At 39.6% G+C, this 25,122-nt stretch overlaps 1 protein-coding gene across 1 annotated transcript in view; it reads left to right on the top strand.

Annotated features, from left to right (window-relative positions):
* Positions 1-10,186, top strand: part of LOC124375280 (inactive phospholipase C-like protein 2) — a 47,158-nt gene extending 36,972 nt beyond the window's left edge. Inside the window, 2 exon segments of the mRNA XM_046833418.1 lie at positions 7,269-7,378; positions 8,889-10,186. Of these exon segments, the coding sequence (XP_046689374.1) occupies positions 7,269-7,378; positions 8,889-9,086 (308 nt within the window). The 3' untranslated portion in view covers positions 9,087-10,186.
* The last annotated feature ends 14,936 nt before the right edge of the window (positions 10,187-25,122 follow it).

The following is a 25,122-nucleotide window of genomic DNA, read 5'->3' as shown; positions in this document are numbered from 1 at the left end:
GACTGACGCAGAAGAAAGGCGCAGTGCCTTTTATTGGCCGTCCGTTTCGTTCCTAATCGCCTTTCATGGCCTCTAGGGTCCGGTTCGCGTTTCGACCTCTTTCACGGGCTTCGCTTGTGGTTGTCAATGTTGTTGTTTTTGTTCTTTTGAGCTGCAAAGAACAGAACAAAAACGTGATGAATAACGGAGCGAGGAAATGGCACGCTAGCACTAAAGCTTGCGCTCCGGCCGTGCCGTTTTGTAAAGCGGTTAATAACAATAGCCTGGGGAAAATTTCTGTTGGTGTAAGACGTGGCTTGACACGTTGGCCTGCTGCAGCACCACATTAAAGTAGAAACATGCTTACGGGATTGTGGAAATTTCCTCTTGTACGAAATGCAGTACTGTTTAAGGGAAAGATTAATGTACAGATATTACAAAAAACTTCAAATGCAAAATGGTGAGGGAATAAGTGCTTATAGAGCTGCTATAATGTACGAGGTGGTTTAGAAAAGTTTTAAGACTTGCTCTGTTTTTCAAGAAAGTACTGTATTTATCTACATTTACATATTATCGCCTTTAAAACAGCAATACAGCGCTCCCTGCGTTCCTGCCCCTTCTGGAATGTGTCCTGGAAGTGTTCTTTTCAAAGTTTTCCAAGCACCTTATGCGATTCACCCAGGATCTCTTCACTGCGTCAAAACAATGATCTCTCAGCTGGATCTTTGTCTCGAAGTCCTCGGATGTCCTCAAATCTGGCGAGTAAGGTGGGTGTGGAAGTGAGACCTTCGCCGATCATCATGCATGAGTTGCCGAATGGTTTCGACATTTTCGGGGGTTGAGATCGTTGGTCTTAAATTCTCGTCGTCTTCCAGTGATGTTCCTCCGCTCTCAAAGACACCAAGTCTGCAGAAGACGCCAAGCAAAGTATGATGATGAGACGCTCAGCCGCAGTAAGACATTCGAATGGTGTAAACGTTTTAAAGATGGCCGTACCGCCATCAGTGATGATCCCCGTTGTGGTGGTTCCCAGGCCACTGCATTATTTTCTTGTGAATTGACAAATCTTTTTATGCCGAATCTTTCTGTTAGTTAAACGCTGGGATAGTTTAAAAATGCATAGAATTTTTTTCCTTTATTTTTATAAAACTCAAAAGTCCCAGTTTGGCTTGAATGTCCCTTTTTAAAATAAATACATTTGTTCTTTTTTTTTGCGTATTCCTATCAACACACCACAATTCGAAAAAACATTCCCGCATTAGCTAATAGACTGATCTGTTTACAGCATCTGAAGTTCATGAGCAATCCCGTTAGACAAATGAGTTCCTTTACTAGAAATAAAAGGAATAAACAAATGACAAGTGAACCGTAAGTCTGTGCTGAACATTACAGAGTCGAAGTCTGTCAAAATATTCAGCCGCATTCAGTTCCTGTTTAACACTTTGCACATGTACGTCGCGAATAATTGCTTAATAAGCACTGGTCCAAGCTGACGACAGTGAGCTGTAAATGTGTTTGTTATACAGAATGTAAAACAGAAGGCGTTTATACAGGCTTTTATCGCAGCTTCAGAGTCCATGGTCTGAGAGAAAAAAATGTGCTTTGAAACTCTGCCAGTGGTCAATAATGTAAAATAAATGATAAATAAAACCTGTAAGGAAAAGCCGGTTTTCTACAACACAAGCCTGTTGGAAGACTGTAAGACGTACATCTTCGTTCATCTGATAATGTCTTGACTTAGCCTTGTCAGTGGAGGAGCACCAGCCAAGAAATAACACATCACTACCTGGTCGACTGTTGCTGTTGCTAGGTTACCGTGACTGGCAGCTGATCAATCCGACAGGTCGGCAGAGGTTCCCATCGATTTAGGTTGATGGAACTGTCAGAACCGATTAAGCGTTCACACATTAAGCTCTTTTTCTACCGCGAACCCAGACATTTCTTTTGTTAATCCATTTTAATTGACAGGTTTTACCATTAAAATCTTCATCTTTCAGTTCATTACATTGAACTCTATTAAAAGCTACTCACATACCAACCTTTTCTCCGGTAAACCGTGCCACTCTCATTTACAATATAACTCCATGTCTACTAAAGAAAGACAAATGCTGTTGCTGATGTTTATTTTTCTACTCCTTTACACAATCACCTTGAAACTTCAGCCGAGAAGGCAGCAACAGAAATGCAAACGAATGCCTTTTCTTCCATTCAGATTACATTCTTTTTTAATCCATTAACTAAATAGAAGACAAGCCGAACCTCGTCCATTTACGTCGTATGGTATCAGACGGCCTGTCAGTCTACCGTGCTAGCGTTCACTACAGAACTTCTGGGTGACCAGCGAACACTGAGAGTAGGAGTGATGGTGTGTTAGATGTGCACCAGTCATGATGCAGATGGAATGCATTAACAATGTGGTACGGTCTCTCACGGATAGCACGATCTACCTAAAAACTTTTAGGGAATTGTTTTCATGGAGCTTTATGTTGAAATAATTATATTTATTGATTAAAATATAATTATTATAAATTGAAGTAAAATGTTAATACTGCACAGTACTGTATACATAGCATTTTTGGGGTGGCGTCCGTATATCATGGGCAGGTTTAGAACGTAACCACGGCGATAAACTGGGAATTACTGTAATACCGGTAGCAGTATTAGTAAAAGTTCTTGTAGTGGTGGTATTTCTGGTAGCAGTGTTATTTTTTTGTAGTAGTAGTAGTAATAGGAAAAGAAGTAGTAATAGTAGTTGTATTACTGGCAGCAGTATTAGTATTATTAGTTGTAGTAGTAGTATTGCTGGCAGCAGCAGTACAGGTAGTCCCCAAGTTACGATGACTCGACATTTTTACGATGACGATAGCGATTCGACAATACAAAAGTTTCATGCCAAAAACAAACGTAACAAAGTATAAGTGGTACAATATGTTGGCACTAATGTTTTGCTAAATTATGTACTGTAATTGGTTTAATCATGAACCAGTGATGGTACACCACCCCATACTGATCATCATTTTTTATGATTCCTGAGTAGGCTAGGCCACATTTCGACTTACAATATTTTCAAGTTACAATAGGATCATTCTAACGCATCTCTATTGTAAATCAGGGACTACCTGTAGTAGTAGTAGTAGTAGTAGTAGTATAACAGGCAGTGTTATTAGTAGTAGTAGTAGTGGTATTACTGGCAACAGTATAAGTAGTAGTACTTTTAGTTGTAGTACTAGTTCATGTAGACCAGCAAAGATCTTTGGTTAGAAGGACCTGGTAGACAACAAACATACAAAGTTTTTAATTTATATCAGTAAAGATTATTCAGTGCAACCTCAAGGGTGCAACAGTGGCATTATGAGTAAGTAAAAAAACGAGCATCTTTGTGCTATTTGAAAAGGAATGTGATGTTATGTAACCTTGGGAATTTAACTAATGCCACATCAGTAGTTCTCCAGAGGGTAACAAAGCAATGTCAGTATTACACACTTGTACAGCTTTGCCTCTCTGAGTGATTCAGAAGGCCCTCGGGGTAATGTGGAATGCCAAACACAAGATACACTTGTTGCGCCGTAATTTCATTTGGATGCCTGGTGTCTCCTAAAATAATACTTCAGATGTGTCATTTGTAAGAAAGCTCTCTAATTCAAGCACAAAATAAAATCAATCTCTGCCAGCACTTTCGACAAAACGAGACGTTTCAGACGGCGTTTCATCAGTTCACCGGAGGAATGGGTTAGCAAGGCTTGTTTTCACGCTAGCTAGAACCGCCTGCTTAATTACAGAGCAGTTCCAAACGACATGACCAGTGCATAATGTTCTATGGTTGGAATTCGCTGGAAATGTTTCATCAAGGGCTCAAATGGAGTTTCGTTTATAATGCTCAGGAAGCACAGATCGCCTTAACGACTTGCGCTGTTCAGCATTACTTCGATTCAAGGATGTTTTTGCAGGACCTGAGTAAAATGCAGGAAGCAGGAATGTGTCTGAGGTCCATTTTAATCGACTTTATAAGAACTTTTTGAAAGAAAATGCTAATTATCCTGGTTCCATTAACTGCTTCTATGCAAATGTTGTGCAGAGTGAAAAGAAGATTAGATCATTGAAAGAGCAGTATGCAAATAGAAGAGCTTCCTTCTGAATTAACACTTTGATTTGTGCAGTTGTTTTTTTTTATTATAATTTTATTATTATTAAAGTACAAAATGTTTTTATTTATTTTTAGTTAGATTTCATGTTGTGAAATGCCCTTTAAAACAAGCTAGTTTATGTTGTCACTTACATTACAGCAGCTGTAAACAGCCATTCCCATATCATCCTTAATTTTCCTTCAGTCCTCTATCCTGAAGATGTTCCCAGGGTGGAATCGTAACTTGAAAATAAATATGTAAAGAGTAGTATAATGTCATATATTAATAATTTAGCTAAACAGAGCAATTTGCAGTACCCTACTGTAACTATACAGTATATATATAAAAACTATAAACTACTGTACAAATGATACAGTATAAGTGTATAAACTATAAACTACCGTATAAACCATACAGTAGCAGCGGGTGCGTGGATGAGAGGGCAGAAGACAGGAAAAGTGGATGGAAGGATGGAAGGAAAACAATAGACAGGAAAGTGGAAAAAAGGAGGGCGGAAAGGAAGGAAGGGAAACAATAGACAGGAGAAGTGGAAAAAGGAAGGAAGGAACGAAGGAAAGAATAAAGGAAGGAAAACAATAGACAGGAAAAGATGAAAAAGGAGGGAAGGAAGGAAAATAATAGAAAGCAAGGAAGGAAGGAAGGAAAACAATAGACAGGAAAGTGGAAAAAGGAAGGCGGAAAGAAAGGAAGGAAGGAAGGAAGGAAGGAAGGAAGGAAGGAAGGAAAATAATAGACAGGAAAAGTGGATGGAAGGAAAATAATAGAAAGGAAGGTGGAAGGAAGGAAGGAAGGAAGGAATGAAGATAAAAGACAGGTAAAGAGGAAAGAAGGAAGGAAATAAATAGACAGAAAGGAAGGACGGATGGAAGGAAGGAAGGAAGGAAATAAATAGACAGGAAGGAAGGAAGAAGGAAGGAAGGAAGGAAGGAAGGAAGGAAGGAAGGAAAGTAGGAAGATAATAGACAGGTAAAGACGAAAGAAGGAAATAAATAGACAGGAAATGTGAAAGGAAGGAAGGACGGATGGGCGGACGGACAGCTGGTGTTGTGAAGCAGCGAGTGACACTAGACATACAGTACTTCAGAGTATAAGCTCTTATAGTTCTATAGTTATTATGCTGAGAATCTCAGCTGATTTTCTGCTGGATTGTACCACAGGTTTGGTTTGGACACTTGAGTTCTTCAGAGCGTCAAGGTGAGACACTCGGCGTGCGACGAATGATTTTAAAAACGTGTCATCGATTTAATGCAAATCTCTGATCTAACTTTTCGCAATTTCCATTTTGTGAGAGTTTCTCAGTTTTCCTTGGATGTAAGCGTCTCTGTACAGAGCATGCATTTACTGCAGAGCTGCGTTTGAATTATGCGTGGAGTATTTCCCACCCTCGTCCTACAGTATGTTGCTAGGCAACTCCTGCCACGAGAGGCATGTGCTGCCAGTCCCAATCCTCAGCACAGTCATGCGCTATTAAATCCGGCAACACCTCTTCTCGCTTATACACATCGCAGAGGTTAACACACATTAGACCCGATCAGTAATCATGAAGCGTGACATTCAGGTTCCCCCGATAACGTCTTCATCTTGTGAAGATGATAAATCACCTGCCCTCAGAGAGACCGCGGCGTCATTGATCAGACTTCTCAGGGACAGCGTAGAACTCGTTTATAGCACAGTGGTCAAGCGCCTTGAGTTTTGAGATGCATTTTGTTTTTTTTACTTTTTCAGTTTTTTTTCTAGTCCTCCACACTCACACACACACACAGACCGATTTTGACCCAGACGCATTAAAAAAGATTAGAAAGCATTCTCTCAGCATCTATCATGTACAACTGAGAAAGAAAGGATGAAAAGGTTAAAAAAAAAGGAAATAAAACTCTCTAGGTGACAAAGCCGTTCTATTTTTCCTGCTTCGTCACTAATACTGTCTGAAAGGATTCCTTGTCTTTTCTGCTGTGTACACACTCTTTTCCTTCTCTATGCTTTTTCTCCATGCTATATTCCTTTTTTTGGTCGTGTTTTCTTACCGTACGAGTGTATCAGCTACCCTTTTTTTTACATGTCTTCTTTGCCTGAACACTCCAGATTTTTCACCTCCATGCTGGATTTTTTAAACAGCAAACACAACATGGTTGAGTGGAGACACATGACTGGCGCTAATCCTAACCAATGTAATAAACTTTTTTTTTCTGTAACACGATCGGGGAAATGCAATGCCATACAATGTTCATACAAAGTCATGCTGGATGCAGATATTTTTATTTATTTTTTGGCTCAGCTGCCAGGAGAGGTTTTACAATGTCTATGGGAAGTGAGGTGGGTGCAAAGCAGCCGGTTTTAAACTGCTGATGCTGGCATTTTTGTTTTTGGTTACAGCGGAGCTTCGAAAACCACATAAGAGAAATCAGTATAGATGCATTAGTGAGATACACAGATTTGCATTGGTGCATCGGCATTAAAGTTTACGACGCGATGCATTGATTTTTCAAAAGTGTGCATCAGATACACATTGGCATTTGTATCACATTGCATTGTTTCATATATCTAATATATATATATATATATATATATATATATATATATATATATATATATATATATATATATACAGTACAGACCAAAAGTTTGGACACACCTTCTCATTCAAAGAGTTCTCTTTATTTTCATGACTATGAAAATTGTAGAGTCACACTGAAGGCATCAAAACTATGAATTAACACATGTGGAATTATATACATAACAAAAAAGTGTGAAACAACTGAAAATATGTCATATTGTAGGTTCTTCAAAGTAGCCACCTTTTTCTCAGATTACTGCTTTGCACACTCTTGGCATTCTCTTGATGCCTACTTTGAAGCACCTACAATATGACATATTTTCAGTTCACTTTTTTGTTATGTATATAATTGAAAATAAATAAAGAAAACTCTTTGAATGAGCAGGTGTGTCCAAACTTTTGGTCTGTACTGTATATATATTAGATCGATATTAGATCATACATCGAAAAATCTGATGTGAAGTTTAGTATTTAATCAAAATCACACTGTTACAAATGAACACTCAATGTATGAGTATGTTGTTGCTAAGGCAGTCGTTCGAATAAAAGTAAGAAATAACGTTCCTGTTTTTCTGCTTTGTTTTTTCCAGCTATGGAGTTCCATGAGAATCTTAATACCATGGCAGTGAAGGAGGGCCTGAAAGGCAGAAAGCTCCACAAGGCAGTGGAGAGCTTCTCCTGGAACATAACTATTCTAAAGGTGAGCACTGCATACACTGTATCTCTTTCTTTCTGACCTTTTCTTTTTTTTCTTATCTTTACTCCCTATTTACTCCCTCAGGCTTTTTCTTTACGCCCCCTCGTTTTCTTTTGCTCTCACTTTACACTCCTGTACAACTGAACTGCCCAGGGCTACACATTCCTTAAGTTACTGCTACCTCTTCTGCAGTATGCTACCTGCCACAGGTATTATTTATGGGAAGTTGTCTCCCAATAGGCAACACGAACCAGAGGTTTGAGTTATTTATTTATTTTACAAGAGAGTTTTTTTTCTTTAAGGGTGGATTAATTAGGTTTCATGTTCAAGATATTAGTTGAAACCCCTTGTGGCCTGGCATGGAACTGGCCAGCAACCACCCAATGCATGATTTGTTGTTACAGTAGCTGGCTTCCTAACTTGGAGCGAAAACATACTCAAGCCGTAACACGGCGCTTTGCCGTTGTGCCATTCATCTAAACCGTTTATCTGACATTTCACACACTTCTGTCGTAAGACGCTTTCAGATTCCGACGATCCAGCTCGAGCCGGTCTGAATGATGAAGCAGATCTCTGTTTTGACACCAGGACAAACTAACAATGATATCCCCAGTCTGAAATAAAAGAACCAGCTGCTTTCTGGGGTGTTTTAGGATAATGCAGGAAAGGCAGCTGTTTTATCACAGCATTTCAATGTGTCATAATAGATGCAGATGTAACGTGGACAGTGAGTGGCCGTGGAGATTTGGTTCACTCGAAATTGAAAGTTTCAGTGGTCTGCCCTGTAATTAAATCCACTTAATGATGAATATATGAGACCTTTCCACTGTAATAATGACTACTTAGCCCTAAACACAAATCGCATTTGCATGTGCTAATTAAACATTACACTACGTGCGTAAGCCACCCTTCGATTAAAGCGCACTCGTTTTCCCGGAAGGTCATTCCTGTTGTTTATCCTGGCAAAGAACTTTACATAATTAATTGGAGAGCGTGGCCAGAGAGAGCGAGTCAGTAAATGGTTTTCAGGTTGTTCACCAGTGAAATCTGTCAACTTCGCAGAGACTTTAAGTGCTACAGTGTCTTGTTAGATTGGATGGATGTTCGAAAAATCTATTCCTTCGACAGTTTCAGTATGTAATGTGCCTGAAGTTCAGCACTGATGGGTTTTTTCCCCTCCTTTCTTATTGAATTACACATATTTGTTTTTGCATAGCCAGTTTGCAAGCTGCATTCTGTTGCCATAGGGATACACAAAATTTCAGTCATTACGACTGTTCTTGCTAGTGTCCTAATAGAACAATAAAAAAAAAAAAAAATTTCATATCTGGTTGTTTTTAATTGAATTTTTTTCTTCAGTAGAAACACTAATAATTTAATCAAATGACAATTTTAGCCTTTTCCTGATTCCGTGTTCGAGTAGCTTTGTATGCGTCTTGCATTTCTCCATATGTATTGCTGAAGTCCTGTTTCTCCATATGTAATGCTGAGCGTTTCGCTGCTGTGTCTCCAGGGTCAGGGCGACCTGCTGAAGAACGCCCGGGACGAGGTGCTGGAGAACCTGAAGCAGGTGCATTACGCTGCACTCGCCTGCAACCTAGCCAAAGGGGCAACTTTGTCGGGCTCTGAGTCCAGATTCCGGCGCAGCCTGGGAGCCATTCCAGAGAGGGTGTCCAGAGAAGAGGACGCCAGCGATAATGAGGAGAACTGAGGGCTTGTCAAATTTTTCCAAAGCCCTGCTGAGATTGTGACATTACAGGAAAGAATAGAGTGATTCAGGGATCAAGAAGAAGCCAGGCTGTTAAATAATCGGTATCTCTTCTACACTTTTTACAGTATCATTCCATACGTTGGGCCAAAGTGCCTCAACAAACTTCACCAAATCCTGCCCCAATCCCCAACCCCAAACCTCAATCCTCAGGACAGGATAAAAAAAAAAAAAAAGGACTACTTTTCTTTCCAGAGCCTGCTGATTGCCTTGCTAGTGTGCTGGCACAGTGTCGCGATTCACTGCGGTGTTGAACTCAGATGTGCACTTAACGGAGCCTCGCTCCGGGACCTTCTCGAAGCACAACACATTTAGAGGACCCAAAACTGGAGCCGAGAATGATTCGAAACGAGAGAATTGAGAGTCGAGCTGTTTACAATGACAAACTAATTCATGTTCTGTCTGCCAAAAACAGTATGTGTATGTATATAAAATATAAATATATGGAGATCTTTTATGTTTTTTCTTTTTTTTTTTTTGCTACGTGCACCATTTTAACGGAGGAGATTTATTTTGTTAAGATGAACAGCGTTGTAAAGAGAATATTTTATTTGTGCAAACACGTGCGAATGTGGAACAGAAAGACGAAGGTGTGCCACTCATGAGTCGGTTGACGAAACACACAATACCATCAAACACAACCGACTAGGATACAAAATGTGTTATAGGTACGTGGTTTACTCCTAGTCACTGTTTCTGGTAATGCTTTGCCTACACGTTTGCTAGAGGAAAACATGTTCTCCGTGTGTTCTGCCAATGCTAAGCCTGCCAATCCCCGGTGTGCATCTCCGGCTCATTTCGTTGGTCGTGCCGATCTACTGTTGCACCCAGTGAACCACTCCCGTTCCGATTTCATCGCCCTACCAGAACGCCAAGAAACGGAAAACAATTTTGTTCGATTCGTTTCCGTGCTGTACGAGTCAGTGTCTTTTTAATTGTAGTGGGAGAATCGGGTTAGTTTTGAAACAAACAAACAACAAAAAGCTGTTTTGTTTTTATGCCGTGAACTCCTGAAAGCTCTGAAATAAACCGTGTTGAATACATCGCCTGTGTCTTACTCTTGACTCCATGTATCTATCTAACAGTAAAAAACATCACATTGAATTTTTGTTGTTTTTTTGTATTGTTACACAGATTGTGAGTAATTGGTGATTTCTTTCTTTCTTGTCGAAGTTGCAGTGTGGTACTGATGCAGGTAAAAGGTTTGCTCTCTCTGTATTTTTTTTACTTTGCTCAGATTGACTACTTTCTGTTTAACCAAAAGTCTAGAGCTGGATAAAGTTTCCATGCAAATGTTTTTTTGGCTCCATTGAACCCAGCTTCATGTCATACTGTTTGGTTTGGTTTTACAATGCTTATAATTCAATTGGATGAGGTGTGTGTGGGATGGAAAACATACTCATAAAACTCTTTCATTAGTCAGGAATACGTTACTGGTAAAGAACGTTCATAGACTTTCGAAAAGTGGGGTTTTGTGAGACAGAGGATGTGGAACCAGTGCTGAATTACTGAAGAGGTTATTATATAATAAAAAAGGTATAATATATGCCGATCAGGCATAACATTATGACATTAGAACATTATGACTGGTGAGTGAATAACGATGATTAACTCTTTATCATGGCACCTATGGGATGGGTGGGGTATATTAAGCAGCAAGTAAATATTTTGTCCTCAAAGTTGATGTGTTAGAACCAGGAAAAATGGGCATGTGTTTGTGACAGATTGTGATGACTAGACGACTGAGTCAGGAGTATTGGTCCAAGGAAGGAACAGTGGTAAACTGACGACAGGGTCGTGAGTGTCCGAGGCTCATTGATGACGAAATTGTTGTTAATGCGTGACAGGTTAGGACTGTTTTGGCATCAAAAGGGGGACCAACGCAATATTAGGCAGGCGTCATAATGTTATGCCTGGTTGGTGTAAGTATTTTAAAGCATTTTGTTATCATAAGAGTGGTAGCTCATTGGTTAAGGCTCTGGGCTACTAAATAGACCCCGCCTTAAACTTATGTTCTGCAGGGGTGCTGTATTATGGTTAACCCCAGGTTCCTAACACTGCTGGGGTATGTGAAAAAAGAATTTCACTGTGCTGTAATGTACATGTGACAAGTAAATAGCTCCTTACAATTTTTGGGAGGTGGATCTAAAAGTCGTGAGGTCAAATTCCAATCACACCAGGCTGTCACTCCTGGGCTCCTGAGCAAGGCCCTTAACCCCATATCTGCTCAGCTGTATGAAGGAGATACATCACTGCTCTGGATAAGGGCATCTGCTAAATGCTGTAAAATTGTATTTTTTGCTTAGAAATTCATCTAGTTGGAATAAATGCAGCTCAATAATTCTATCCAATTTTTGCATGTCAGTTTGTCAACTCGGGTCTACAAGAAATGCTGCAACGTTTCAGTCCCTTCTTGCAGATTTAGTGTCAACTCGCTTTCTCATTAAAATCAAGATAACTTGGAAAACCCATGTCAGTCAGGACCGTTTGTTTTGTTTCACACCTGAGTGTTATCGCTGCTTTCTCACCTGCATGAAAAACCACACTGAGGGGAAAAACACACCAGGGTTTCATTTACCCCGACTGAACCTGTAGAAGGTATGTGTGAAAGCCCTCTAAGATACAGACCTCTCTGTATGCAATCCAATCTTGGCACACGAGTCGATTGAACTTGTGACTACTTGCATTATAAACTGGGAAACATGTGGCACAAGTTTTATTTTTGTACTTCAGTACTGTAACGAGAAGGTCGAGATCAGCCTTGAGTACAAACGGTAAATGGCTTTTATTTTTGAGTACTTGTCAAGGATGGACGAATCAGAGGGTCTTTCTTTTGAATGCAAACTGCACTAAGGAAGTTGGACAATAAAATATTTAAAGATGTATGGAATAATAAATTCTCCTCATGAAGTACGAAATCAAAATTGTAAATCAAGTCGAGTCAAAAAGCTTTTATTGTCATTTCAACCATATATTGTTGACACAGTACACCCCTGAATAGAACTTGAAATAAGTTTCTCCAGAACCCAGGTGCTGCATAAAACAACATAGAGCTATATCACACGGCATAAAGTGCATCGTATGCAACCTGGTGCAAAGAGTGCAAGACAAAAGACTAGACAACACGAGACAACCAGGAGAGAAAACAGAGCACTGCTGTCAGCGTTTTTAATGTTGTTAAGCACTTGGTGATGACACCTTTGAGAAATGATGCACACATGCACACACACACACACACACACACACACACACACACACTCCACCTGGCACACACACACACACACACTCCACCTTCAGGCATTTTCGCTGAATAACACTTGGCATGTACATGTGAGCTTGCAAAACTGCCGTAATAAATAATAGATGCAATGAAAGTCTCAAACAGTTTACTGTCATCCAGGTGAAAGCAAAACGAGCCTTTTTTGTGTTTTTTTTCTTTCCCTGAGAGAACTGAGAGTTCTACAACCTTCACACAGGATCGGAGTGGATCTGGCAGGACAAACACGGCTGCTATTGACCGCAGCGCTGTTCACGGCAGGCAGTGGGGGAAAAAAGCCTGAGGGTGTCTGAATATGGCTTGCTGTCACTCCGAATAAAATCACACTCTTGCTGTCGCCTGTCCTCGGCCTTTATGTGCCACTGAGGGAGACTTCACCTTATTTATGTGGCTACACAAACCACAGGGACGGAAAAAACGGTCGCTGTTTCTTTTGATATCCAATACCAAGGGTTAAACCTAAACCTAAAGATGCTTGGAGGAGACACTAATCCAGCACTGTTGTACTCTCGAAACATGCTCTAACCTGTGATCGACTGGAATCTAAATAATTGAAGAAATTATTTATAGGGTTGGGGACTATATTGTATGGTTTTAGATATAGTGGCATTGAGTAAAAGACAGGAGGTGGAGCTGGAGGTAGCAGAGCTGAAGATGTTGAGGTTTTCGTTGGGAGTGACGACGATGGACAGGATTAGAAACGAGTTTATTAGAGGGACGGCGCATGTAGGACGTTTTAGAAACAAGGTAAGGGAGGTGAGATTGAGATGGTTTGGACATGTGCAGAGGAAGAACATGGGGTATATCAGTAGGAGAATGCTGAGGATGGAGCCACCAGGAAGGAGGAAAAGAGGAAGACCAAAGAGGAGGTTTATGGATGTGGTGAGAGAAGACATGCAGGTAGTTGGTTTAAAAGAGGCAGATGTAGAGGACAGGGGGGTGTGGAAATGGATGATCCGCTGTGGCAACCCTAATAGGAGAAGCAGAAAGAAGAAGAAGATTTGTAGGTTTGGAAAAATTGCAAATAAAATCATGTTAGCTTTACCAGTCCTGTTTTTTTTTCCTTCTGTTTCTCTGCAAGTTTCCATCAGCTTTTACTTACATTTATGAATTTGACAAACATCCTTATCCACAGCGACTCATAACTGAGCAGTTGAGGGTTAAGAGCCTTGCTCAAGGGCCCAGCAGTGGCAGCTTGGTGGTGCTGGGTATTGAACTTGTGACCTGCCTAGCCAGAGTTGACTGCCTTAACCACAGAGCTACCACCTCCCTTTACACATCTGAGAAACCTTGAAGAGGGCTTTTGCATGAGGCAGTTGATTGATGGGAAGGAAACGAGAGGGCGGTGGTTGGTTGCATTAAGGTGGCCACAGTTTGTTTTATTCTGGTACAAAAACAAAAAAAAACAGATGAGGCTTCCACAAATAACTTGCATTGCACAATCAAATACTACAGTACAAACTGCTTGGATGGTTTGAGTTTCTGTGAATAGTTTGGTGGGAAAAAATCACGGTGGAACCGTTTTTCTTTTATTTCCCTACTGTATCTGTGTAGAAAATCAGAGGTGTATCTAGGAAAGCTTGGCCCTTTTTAAAGCTTGTTAAGGTGGTCAATTAAATAGTCGTTTTGCCTTTTAGATGATCGGCAGAAGACAGATGCATCCATCAACTGATCTCTTTGGTCTCCTGATCTTTTCAAAATCATCAAAAAATTTTCAGGTGATATTTAAGTTGAATATTAAAAAAAAAAGAATTAAAACGAGCTAAAGAAAGAAAGAAATTTTTATATTATAATCCAGGCACTAAAAAGAGGTCCAGAATTATTTTTTTTCCTTTATGATAAATGGGTCTGTCCCTTTCTAAATGTTATTACAATATGAGACTCTAAAGCTTATAAGGATGACTTTGAGGAACACTCGTAGCCGGCTGGTTGTCAGTGTTGTTTTCGAAGTGGACTAAATTAGCAAGGCAGAGATTGTTCCTGACTGCAGGTTTGGATTCTGCATCGGATCAACGCAGTTGAGTGAGCGGAACATTAACAGAACCGGCCAAACACTTGATAACAACGTGAAATCTTATCCAAACACAAAGAGTGCCAGGATGTAGCTCTGCCAAAAAGGCCCGAGTCTGATTTTTCACGTGTGTGTGCATGTGGCTGGACGTGTATATCTGCTGGCCTAAGTGAATTCTGAACATCAGTGGGTTTCATGCCTGATCCTGAATATCCGCACTGGTGTGCTGCAGATTATAAAACTAAGCACGTGTGCGTGCGTGTGTGTGTGTGTGTGTGTGTGTGTGTGTATTCTCACAGGCCAACACTGAGCATATTAGTCAAGTCTAGGCACATAAATTCACATGCTGACCTGGTACCCAAGCCAACATCGATCTCACAATACATTCATTTTATAGCATGGCTTTGTGGTGGCTCGATGGCATGCTATAAAATGAATGTATTGTGAGATCGATGTCCAAACTGACGTCCGATCCTGGGACCTTTTGATTCTACTGCTGATAGTTTTGATTCCCTCATAAACTCAGACTCTGTTACAATCAGCCTCTTTTTCTACGAATCACACTGCCTTTTGTTTAAAAGCCTGAGTCCCTCCCCACCTTGTAGTCTGCCCTTGCTGGCTCTTAATTATTACCATGGCTTTCTCCGTGAATTTTCCCGTTCCCTTTGACTGAAGAGGAGCTGCCGTAGCATGTCATTCAAATCTCCATGTTTACACTTTAGAGCCCTAGAGGCAAACGTTAGCTGTTTTAGATATTTATTTATTTTATTGAGGAGTGTTTCACAATCGGATCGCTGTTCACCTGAACTTTCTTTGTCACCCTGTCTCTCTATGATGTTCAACTTTGAATGCAAACAGCCACCAAGTAAATGCCTAAACATACTGTTAAATAGTGGTGATTTTTATGCCTTTTCATTCCAGGATAAAAAGTCTTTTTGGGCAACTTCTACGCCTTAAAAGAAAAAGCCTTAAGTGTGTGTGTCTGGCTTTTTGCAAGCATAATAAAGTCTCTGCTTATGCTTGTCACTTCATAAAAGGTTTAATGTGGCATGAGTATGTGCAAACATCCATTTTCTGCTTTTAGTGAAAAGCGCCATCCAAAGAGTCGTCATCCTAAAGCTCTTTTTCGAACTCACAGTAAACTTGTGACCCCACCAGCGGAGAAGAATCTGGGACAGGAATCGGATGCCTCCAGCGCAGCATTCTTTTGTGCTTTCCCTGTTCGAACACCAAACTCGAAATAAGCATTCGAAAGAACCGTTAATGCCGGGAACACCCACAACAAAGCGTGTCTTCTCACCAAGACTGGAAATACCCATTCTTTACATATGCTTTAAATATGTTGACTTAAAACCGTAATCCTGTGGGGGTCAAAAATGCATTTCAGCCTTAATAAAAAAAAAATCTAAATGAATTATCAGGGGCACCAAATCTCATGCCATGATTTGTAGCTTGTAAAAGGCAAGGGTCCCAATGCCAGCTTTAGTGCATGATGGTAAAAATCATCACCGGCAGTTTCAACCAATTAGGTGGCGCAAAACCAGCCAAAACAAACAAACTCTTCGATTTAGTGACTTCACGTTAACCCTCTGGGCCATTTTTCTTCTAAAAATGACAGTCCAGGGATTGTACTGTAGCAAGGAGGATGTTTTAACCAACAGAGCCACAGATTAACGGATGGATGGAATTTCTCAGTCAATAATACAATTCTTCCTTGTTTTGGAAAAACAGTACGGGTTTCATTTTTGGGAGGAAGCTACAATGCTTCCCTTTGCAGCACAACAGAGCTCTGTTTGCTCTAATGCTGCCATGGTGGTTGACATCAAAACAAGACTAGCCTCACCTGATATCCTGGTTAACAGAGGGCAGAATGAATTTAGTGGCTTCTATCACTGATCTACTGTAGACCAAAGATCTACTCGATCCTGATGTCTGTCTCGTCTTTGTTTAATCATTGGCGAACAGCGGTGGACAGTATTGAAGTAAATGTAATTGGTTACTAAACTAAAGTAGCTTTTTTCACGTATCTGTACTTGACTGAAGTATTTCTAATTGGGGAGGCTTTTACTTTAACTTCACGACATTCCAAAGTCAAATATCTTCCTTTTTACTCAAATACATTTTGCTAAATCAGTCGTTTCTTTTTATTCATAAGCAAATAAAAACGGAAACGGTTAAACATGCAGCGTTTGACCAATCAGGCTCTGTTTTGAACTTGTTTTGATCGGCGCTCGGTGTATCTACTGATCACCAACATACAGTTCAGCATCAGTTCAACAGAACATTAAGAGGGGAATAAATGATTAAGAAACTCCAGACTCGAACTCACCACAACACGTGACCTCGTTTTCACAATTTTTTTTTAAGATGTTGAAAAGAAGATTTTGGGCTCATGATAATTTCAATAGAAATTGAACAGTGTTTGTCTTTTTACATCACTCAGTCTTTTTACATCAAGTCATATGACAAAAATAATAATAGGAAAAATATAGCCATAATAAATTATAGTAGTTTGGATACTTAAGTACATTTGAAGGAAAATACTTGTGTACATTTACTCAAGGGGACATTTAAAGGGACACCTTTACTGAAGTTATATTTTACTGAGTATCTCAACTTTAACTCAAATACATGGTTTGTGTACTTCATCCACCAGTGTTGGTGCAGCATTTGAATGAGGAAGGATGTTACTGAGGTTACACAAACAGTGATAGCATGTATTTTGGGAAAGTCACCAGACTTGCTAAGCAGTTTTTATTTCTAGCGTTTCCAAACAATCTGGTGGAACAGCACAGCATTTTTTTTTTTTTGCATGGTAGCTCAAAAGATCTCTGTAGAATTCTACAACAGAATGTTAGAAAGGGCCCACTGTTTCCACTGAGGCCTTTTTTTTCACACACTTTCTATGCACTGGAACGAGAAGAGGCTTTAAGGTGGCCACTTTTGAAAGCATTGCTTGTCCGGGATTTAAAAAAAAACGTTGCAGACCTTTTAGCTTTTCAGAGCAGCTATGAGCACCTAGTGACGTCTAGCTTTATTTAACCTTCTGACCAATCAGGTCACATGTTATGGAGCAAGCAAGAAAAACAAACACAGAGGACAGACGGCCAGTGATAAATGAGTCTTGGGCTATTTTTGTGACATTTCACTGGTACACACCCTAGTCATGTAAAGTATAAAGTCAGGTTAGATTTTCTGCCCCAAGAGCTACAGTGAACGCAAACAACCATCTTATAACTAAACTTTTCATGTGTGTTAATGATATTAATGAAGCCAATCTACAAATCAAGGTATATTGTATCCATTTTTGTGTGGGTGTGTGTCGCTTTTTTTAATCATATCCCACATTCTGAACAGCACTTCATTACAAACAAACCAGAAACTGTGAAAACATGCTCAAACAGCATTACAGTCTTTTTCACTATCGTGTCAGGGATCAGATTAGGTGTTAGCATACAGTACGATTAGCAGTGTTTTAGAAGCATACAAGTTTTACCATGTGAATGAAATACATCCTTCTAACAGAGAACTATGAACTGAATCCTGACTGGTAGTGGACTGGAACTTCTCCAACACATTGTCAATCTACACCTCATTCATCGAGCATTATTAAACTCCAATTTGCACCTCGGTAAAAAAGCGAAAGGGAATGCTGCGGAGGAATCGTGACACTCATGTTTGCCTACAGCTCGAAAACACTTCCCACGAGAGGGAGGCAAGAGCAGTAAATGTTAACGTGCGAAGGTTCAACCCTCTGTTTCTCGAAAATCAGCTCTGAGTCACTACAGGCAGGCGAGAGTTGGCTCGGATCCATCGGTTTTTCTTCGTCACTGACCACAGGACATATGAAGATGCGGCCCCTATCTACACCTAGATCTACTGAGGACCAGACTTCAGTGGAAAAAAAAAATGCTTGCACTAGATGATGCTTTTCAGATGGTTTCAGAATCACCAATGCTGCTTTTGCTTTTGAGCTTTGCATGTAATCCAACTGTAAGCAGCTGCAAGGTGGGCGAATGAAGGACCATAAGCAATACTTGTAAAGTTGAAACATTTAAAAAAAACGCCAAGTGGTTATCTGTTTATCTGTTTCTGGTTGGGAGGCAAGCAAGAAAAAATGACAGACAAATTGATAAAGTAAATCCAAAAAAAGTCACATTATTCTGAATGCAACATTTTTCATTTTTAGTTTTTAAATGATGCAGCTGTAAACAACTGAAACGTTTTGGAAATGTTTGCGAATACTGATTTTAACTGCATCCAGTCAAGGCAATGACAGATTTTACTTTTTACTTTTTCTCCCTCCAAAGCCATAACTAAGGCACAGATTTGATGAAGCCATTTAAAAAAGTGTTAAACCATTAACTAGAACATTAAGTAGGATAGTTTGTTAATCAATTCTAACTAGGAAGAGTGTTGTGATACCAACCTACCTTTTTGTCATACCGGAATTAAAATGTATATATATATATATATTTAATTAAGAATTGCTCATGCTGTGGATCTTGGTGTTGAGTATGACGTTGGAAAAATCCCGTTTGTGTTTTCTTTCCCATGCACAAAGTTCCAAATGCTGACCCAAATGAACCCAACTATTTAAAGTAACAGCTTTGGTTCAAACAGAATTTGATTTAATTTGGAATGGATTTGATGGATCCACAACAACAGCCTAAAGATCCATGAAATTACTGAGAAACTCAAGAACTTGGATAGACCTGAACTCTAATTAATACCAACCGTATACTACAATGGCTCAGGACCACAGGTTGGACTTAATCACTTATCACTGCACACAACAATAACAATGATTAAACTATAATGAAAGGACATTCGCTTCCACCCAGATGAGGATCGTTTTTCTTTTAAGTCTGGATCCTCTCAAGGTTTCTTTTTCATGCCATCTCAGGGAGCTTTTTCTTGCCACAGTTGCTACTGGCTCACTCATTACGGACAAACTTACAATTATATGGGACAAACTTATACATTCTTTTGTAAACACTTTATCTCTGTAAATCTGCTTTTTAGACCATTTCTATTGTTAAAACTGTTTAAATATGAGGCCTGGGGTGCAGTTAGTGTTCCAATTTATTCCAAAAGTGTTCAGAAGGGATGAAATCAGAGCTCTATAGCAGACCACTCAAGATCTTTCTCTCCAAAACATGTAAACTATATCTGAATAGAGCTGGCTTTGTGCACAGGGTCAATGCCATGCTGGAACATATTTGGGTTTCATTCAACTTATATTATACCACATTCAAAGGCGTCCTACACAATTGTGTGCCTCCAGCTTTGTGGTAACAGTTTAGAGCAGAACCATATATGGCAGGAAAGGTCAGAGGTCTCAATACTTTTGTCCATATAGAGTATATTTTGCTACCACAATGTTCTAAAAAAATGTATTGTTTCTGGTAATCTGGTATCTGTTTTATAGCAAGAAGGACCTGACATTCTGCTAGTTTTTAGATATTGGTGTATAAAGAGGTTCTTGTGGATATTCTCCAGTCCTGACAGAAGGATTAAGACAAAGACTGTGGAAAAGGGTTCGAGCAAAACCACTACACTGACTGTGGTGTCTAAAGTGCAGGTTCAGATCATCAGTTGTTATTTCTATTCTTGCCTTAGCTATGAATATAGCAATGCAAACCCTCAAATATCCCTCTGTCTGTCTGTCTGTCTATCTGTCTGTCTGTCCGTCTGTCTGTCTGTCTGTCCGTCCTTCGGTCTTTCCATCTGTCTGTCTGTCCGTCCGTCGGTCTTTCCATCTGTCTGTCTGTCGATCTCTATGTACATTATGGGATTTTGAGGTGATCTATGATGTGATTCTTTTGCGAAAAAAAATAGAGGAGTACATCATGACACATAGTGAAGCATAAAATAATGCAGTTTATACACAAATATGTAATCCCATTGGATACCAAACATACAGTCCCATGGTGTCCAGCTTCTACTGCTCAGGAGGGATCTTGAATCTTGAAAAGACCCCTTAGAAGGGATCTTTATACCTTTAACCCTTTGAGCTAGCATAGCTGTCAATCGGTTTTCCTTTTTTTTAGGGCATTTATCTTCCATTTAATGGCTCTACCAATGGAGAGAAATGACTACTAATAAAACACACAATTAGAGAAGCACATTCCAGGATTTGAACCATTATTATAAACCTCAGAGACGCATTGGTCTTAAACCACTGAGCTACCAGTGACAATAGGCTTCTTTTTTATTTGTTTTAGGGGTTATCTTTTGTTTTACACCATCTGCAGTGGGATTTACATAAATTGTGTACACGACACGACTCAAACCTGAACACTGCAACAGAAGAAAACACACACACACACCCTGCTCACCGAGCCACCAGGGCTTTTAGATGTTTAGTCTCTTTTCGAGGTTTTATTCTACAGCCTGGGACATGTGTCTTAAAACTCAAGATAATGTGAAGGACAGAATTCCTGAGTGTCTGTTCACAAACCATGTGTACACAAGGCTTAAACTGCCCCTACGTAATACACAATACACAATACACACTCACCTACCAGGTTTTTACTATAACATTAGAACACACCAAACATAGTGAAAAATAAAGCTGTAAACAGGAGCCCAGGCACCAAGACTCGGTAAGGCGCACATGCTCCAAGCGTTCCCGCCACTTCTTGAATATCTCCTGGAAGTCTCCAGGAGTCAATGTGTCAATGATGAAAGCGCAGACGTGGAAATACACTGGCACCAGTTAGCACCATTAGTCTCGAAATGTTTTGATACCACTTCGTGATGTTTGGACTCCATATGCAGTGGTGGAACTCTCTTACTGTAGAAAGAAAGGTCTAGAAGAACAAATAGGTTGTTAAGATGATATATGTGAGGAAAATTGGACGTAATTTGGTGGAGGAGAAGCAATAATGCCAATTTTACTTCACATTAACAGCATGCTATTGTATGTTTTAACCAGTAGGTGGCATTTGTTGCCTAGCCTCAGGTCATGAGCTGCTTAGCAAGTTTTGTTGTAGCATTGCAGGATCACTTCCTGTTTGGTTGCTATATTTTTTGGATTTGTTTGCCTATTAATTTTATTTTCTAAAGTATTCAAAATGATTTAGATAACAGCTTACTTTGAAGATGAGGTGCACCAATATTCGTAACAATTGGAAAAGATGTATAGGAGGAGAAAAAACAGTAGCGTTTTTTTTTTTCTTGAACAAAATCCAAGATGGTGGAAAACCTTATTACACATAATAAAGGCACAATAAAGGCAGAAATTGGCACAATCGATTGTCTAAATCTGGACACATGACCCAAAAGCTATAACCGATTATATATTTATAATTAGGCCCAAATTTAAGCCACAAAAGTGTTAGCAGACTTGACCAAATATTTGGTCTAAATGTTTCTTGGATTCTCCACACAGTGTCAAATTTCACAACTTTTTACCAGATTTGTTGCCAGAAGATGAAGAAAGAAAAGAAGAAGAAGAAGAAAAGGTACAGTAACAATATGGTACTTACTCACCATTGGTGCTTGGCCCCCTAATTACTTACGCACAGTATTTTATGCATATAAAAATAATCTCTTTTTAATAGAAAGTATTTAGAATTATAAAATACATTTTCGATAAATGTGCTGAGATTTTTCTATTTAAATTTAAATGTTAATTGCCATCTAAAGGTTATTCAGTTGTTCTTCCTGCTTTCAGTCAGTATGTGAAACACCTTTTCACTATAACCCAAATATATAAAACATATATATATATATATATATATATATATATATATATATATATATATATATATATATATATATATATATATATACACACATACATACACATTTTTATTTATTTTATTATTTTTTAGCAGTTTGACACAACGTAGCTGATTTTTAGAACTTGTCTTTTAGCGCCCTCTGCTGGTGTCTAAACGAAACCGCAGGTGTCTATTTACCTCAGAATCCTGTTGGTAACTTCTCTCTACCACAAGGTTTGCAGTGTTGATATGCTTTCCTGCACATTTGAGTTAGTGTAGCCTTTCTGACAGTTTGAACCAGTCTGGCTGTTCTCTGGCCTCTCTCAGAGTCACAGAGAAGAGTATACTGCTCCAGAGTACACACGAAATGGACAAAAAATAAATAAATATGGACACTAGACAACAAAATGTGTGTGTGCTTTGTGTACATCCCATTCCACATTTAGTTCCAATTTGCTCTTATAATAATAACCTCCACTCTTTCGGGAAGATGTTCCTCTAGATTTTGTGGAGATTTGTGGAGATTCAGGGTTTTAGTAAAGTCAGGTACTGATTTAGGTGAAAAACTCACCCCACAAGTGTTTAACAGGGTTGAAGCTCTACAGCAGGAGATCTTTCACCATATCCCAACCATGCAAAGCATATCTTCATGGAGCTGGCTTTGTGTATATGGGCATTGTCATGCCGAGACAGCTTTGGGTCATCTTGTCTAAGTGAAGGTAAAATTGCATGCTGCAGCATCCAAAAACATCCGATACAATCATGTGCCTCCAGTGGTAATGGTTTGTGGAAGAACCACATCTGGCTGGAAAAATACGTTTGTCTTCATAGTGAATTTGTCTGCTTTTAGAAGTGATTTGCTTCTTGTTCAGTAGAAGTGTTTGCATGGAGTGTGGGAGTGGAGATGATTGTGCTGCAGTTCATTTCTTATGGTTCCTGCTGCTTTCAGGTTGTCCTGCAACTGTTTTCAAGCGATCAGTAGTTTGATTTGGGGATCATGTTGTTAAACCTTGTGCAGGGAAAGTAGTCGAGTAGTTGAACAGTTTATGGTTGAATAGTTGAGTAGTTGTAGCACCATGAGATGTTTAGGAAGCTCTTTCTGCTGTCATATATACGGAACGATACGTCTGTATATAAAATATAACACAGCAATACTGTTGATCTTATTTTCTTTTTCTCCTCCATCTGCTTCTTTTTTCTTTTTCTTGTTCTTATCTTCTTTTTCTACTTCTTCTTTCCCTTTCTCTTTTTCTTTATCTTCCTCTGCTTCTCCATCTTCTTCTTTTCTTTCCTCTTCACAATCGACTTATTTTTTCTTCTTATCTTTCTTCTTTTTCTTCTTCTTCCTCTTCCTCTTCTTTTCTTTCCTCCTCTTTTCTTCTCTATCTTCTTCTTCTTCTCCATCCTCTTCTTTTTCTTCTTCTCAATTTACTTCTTTTTATTCTTTATCTTCTTCCTCTTGTTTGGTTCTGAAACAATTCTTGTTTGTAGAAAAAACATTAGAATATAATCACACATTCGATGATCGGTCCGTTTTCTGCTCCACTAGATGGCAGGTGGAGCTCAGAGAAAGTGTGATTTTGTGTGTGTGTGTGTGTGTGTGTGTGTGTGTGTGTGTGTGTGTGTGTGTGTGTGTGTGTGTGTGTTTCACGGCGCCCCTCCTGAGTGTTTGTGTCTAATTATCTCTGTGGTCCACAGAGAGACGAGTCTGACACCTGTCTGTTCTCCCAGTACACTCTCTCTCTCTCTCTCTCTCTCTTTCTCTCCTGCAATCCCTTTATCATTATTCACGCTCATCACTTCAACACACACACACACACACACACACACACACACACACACACCAGTATTAAAAAGATCAGACTGGGTTTCTCAAGTTTGACCGTCTGTAGGAACACAATTAGAACATTTCTTTCTTTCTTTCTTTCTTTCTTTCTTTCTTTCTTTCTTTCTTTCTTTCTTTCTTTCTTTAATTTTTTCTTTCTCTCTCTAAGTCTGTCATTCTCTCTCTCTCTCTCTCTCTCTCTCTCTCTCTCTCCCCCACCCCACAGAAGCTGCATCCCTCTATCCCCATCAACACTCATCTCCTCTACGAATGCTACGTTTGCAAAAGCACGCTTCACAGAGTAACCTTTTGGCGACTCCCCCAGCCTGCCACGCCTGCCCATGTTTTAGCTTCCTAATCATCTTAATTACCTTTTGTCCTGATGACAAGACGTGCTTTTATTTATTTTTTCTTTTTTTTTTTTTAATCCTTAACATGACCTTTGACCTCGAATGTGCGATGGTGGGAAATGAGCGACGGAGGGAACGAGCGTCTAGTTGACGAGATTTGACCTGAGATTGTCGATCGGTGGCGAATCCGCGCCTCCGTTCACTTCGAGCCGGAGAACATTGAGTAAATAAATAAAGAAATAAATAAATAAACACGCTCACAGAGTCCATTAAAATGGAAGGCAGCGCCGGGGTGACTTTAGCTCCTAATTAAAAACAGATGTGTCCATTTAATATTCTTAATACTTGGAGGGAGACAGACAATCACTGCAGAAATATCTATTTGCCTCATTAAATTGAGAGGCTTGATCATGATGAGGGAGAGAATAATGAATGAAGACGGGCATATTTACCAGGTTGTCTAAATAGAGTTTGCCAGGAGAGAAGCATCGTGCTTCATAGAAAGAGAGAGAGAGAGAGAGAGAGAGAGAGAGACAGAGACGTACACGCGGGCGGCCTCGCAACGAGAGGGAGAGTTAATGTTTATTATGACTGACATAATGAAAGCAGAGCATGCTGACGAAACAGAAAGGACATGTTTAGGTAAATCACGTAGCTGTCAACGAACAAGCTAACTCCTGCTTTTCATTTAATTGTAAAGGCGCGAATATGTTGCATACAAACCATGTCCTGCTCGATGTCGGAAAAGCGTGGGAAGCGAGTTTCTCTCACTGCTGCCAATCAATC

This window comes from Silurus meridionalis, chromosome 21 (genome assembly GCF_014805685.1).
Source record: "Silurus meridionalis isolate SWU-2019-XX chromosome 21, ASM1480568v1, whole genome shotgun sequence".
NCBI lineage: Eukaryota > Metazoa > Chordata > Actinopteri > Siluriformes > Siluridae > Silurus > Silurus meridionalis.
Note: the sequence above shows the minus strand (reverse complement) of the source record. Positions and strands in the feature narration are given on the sequence as shown.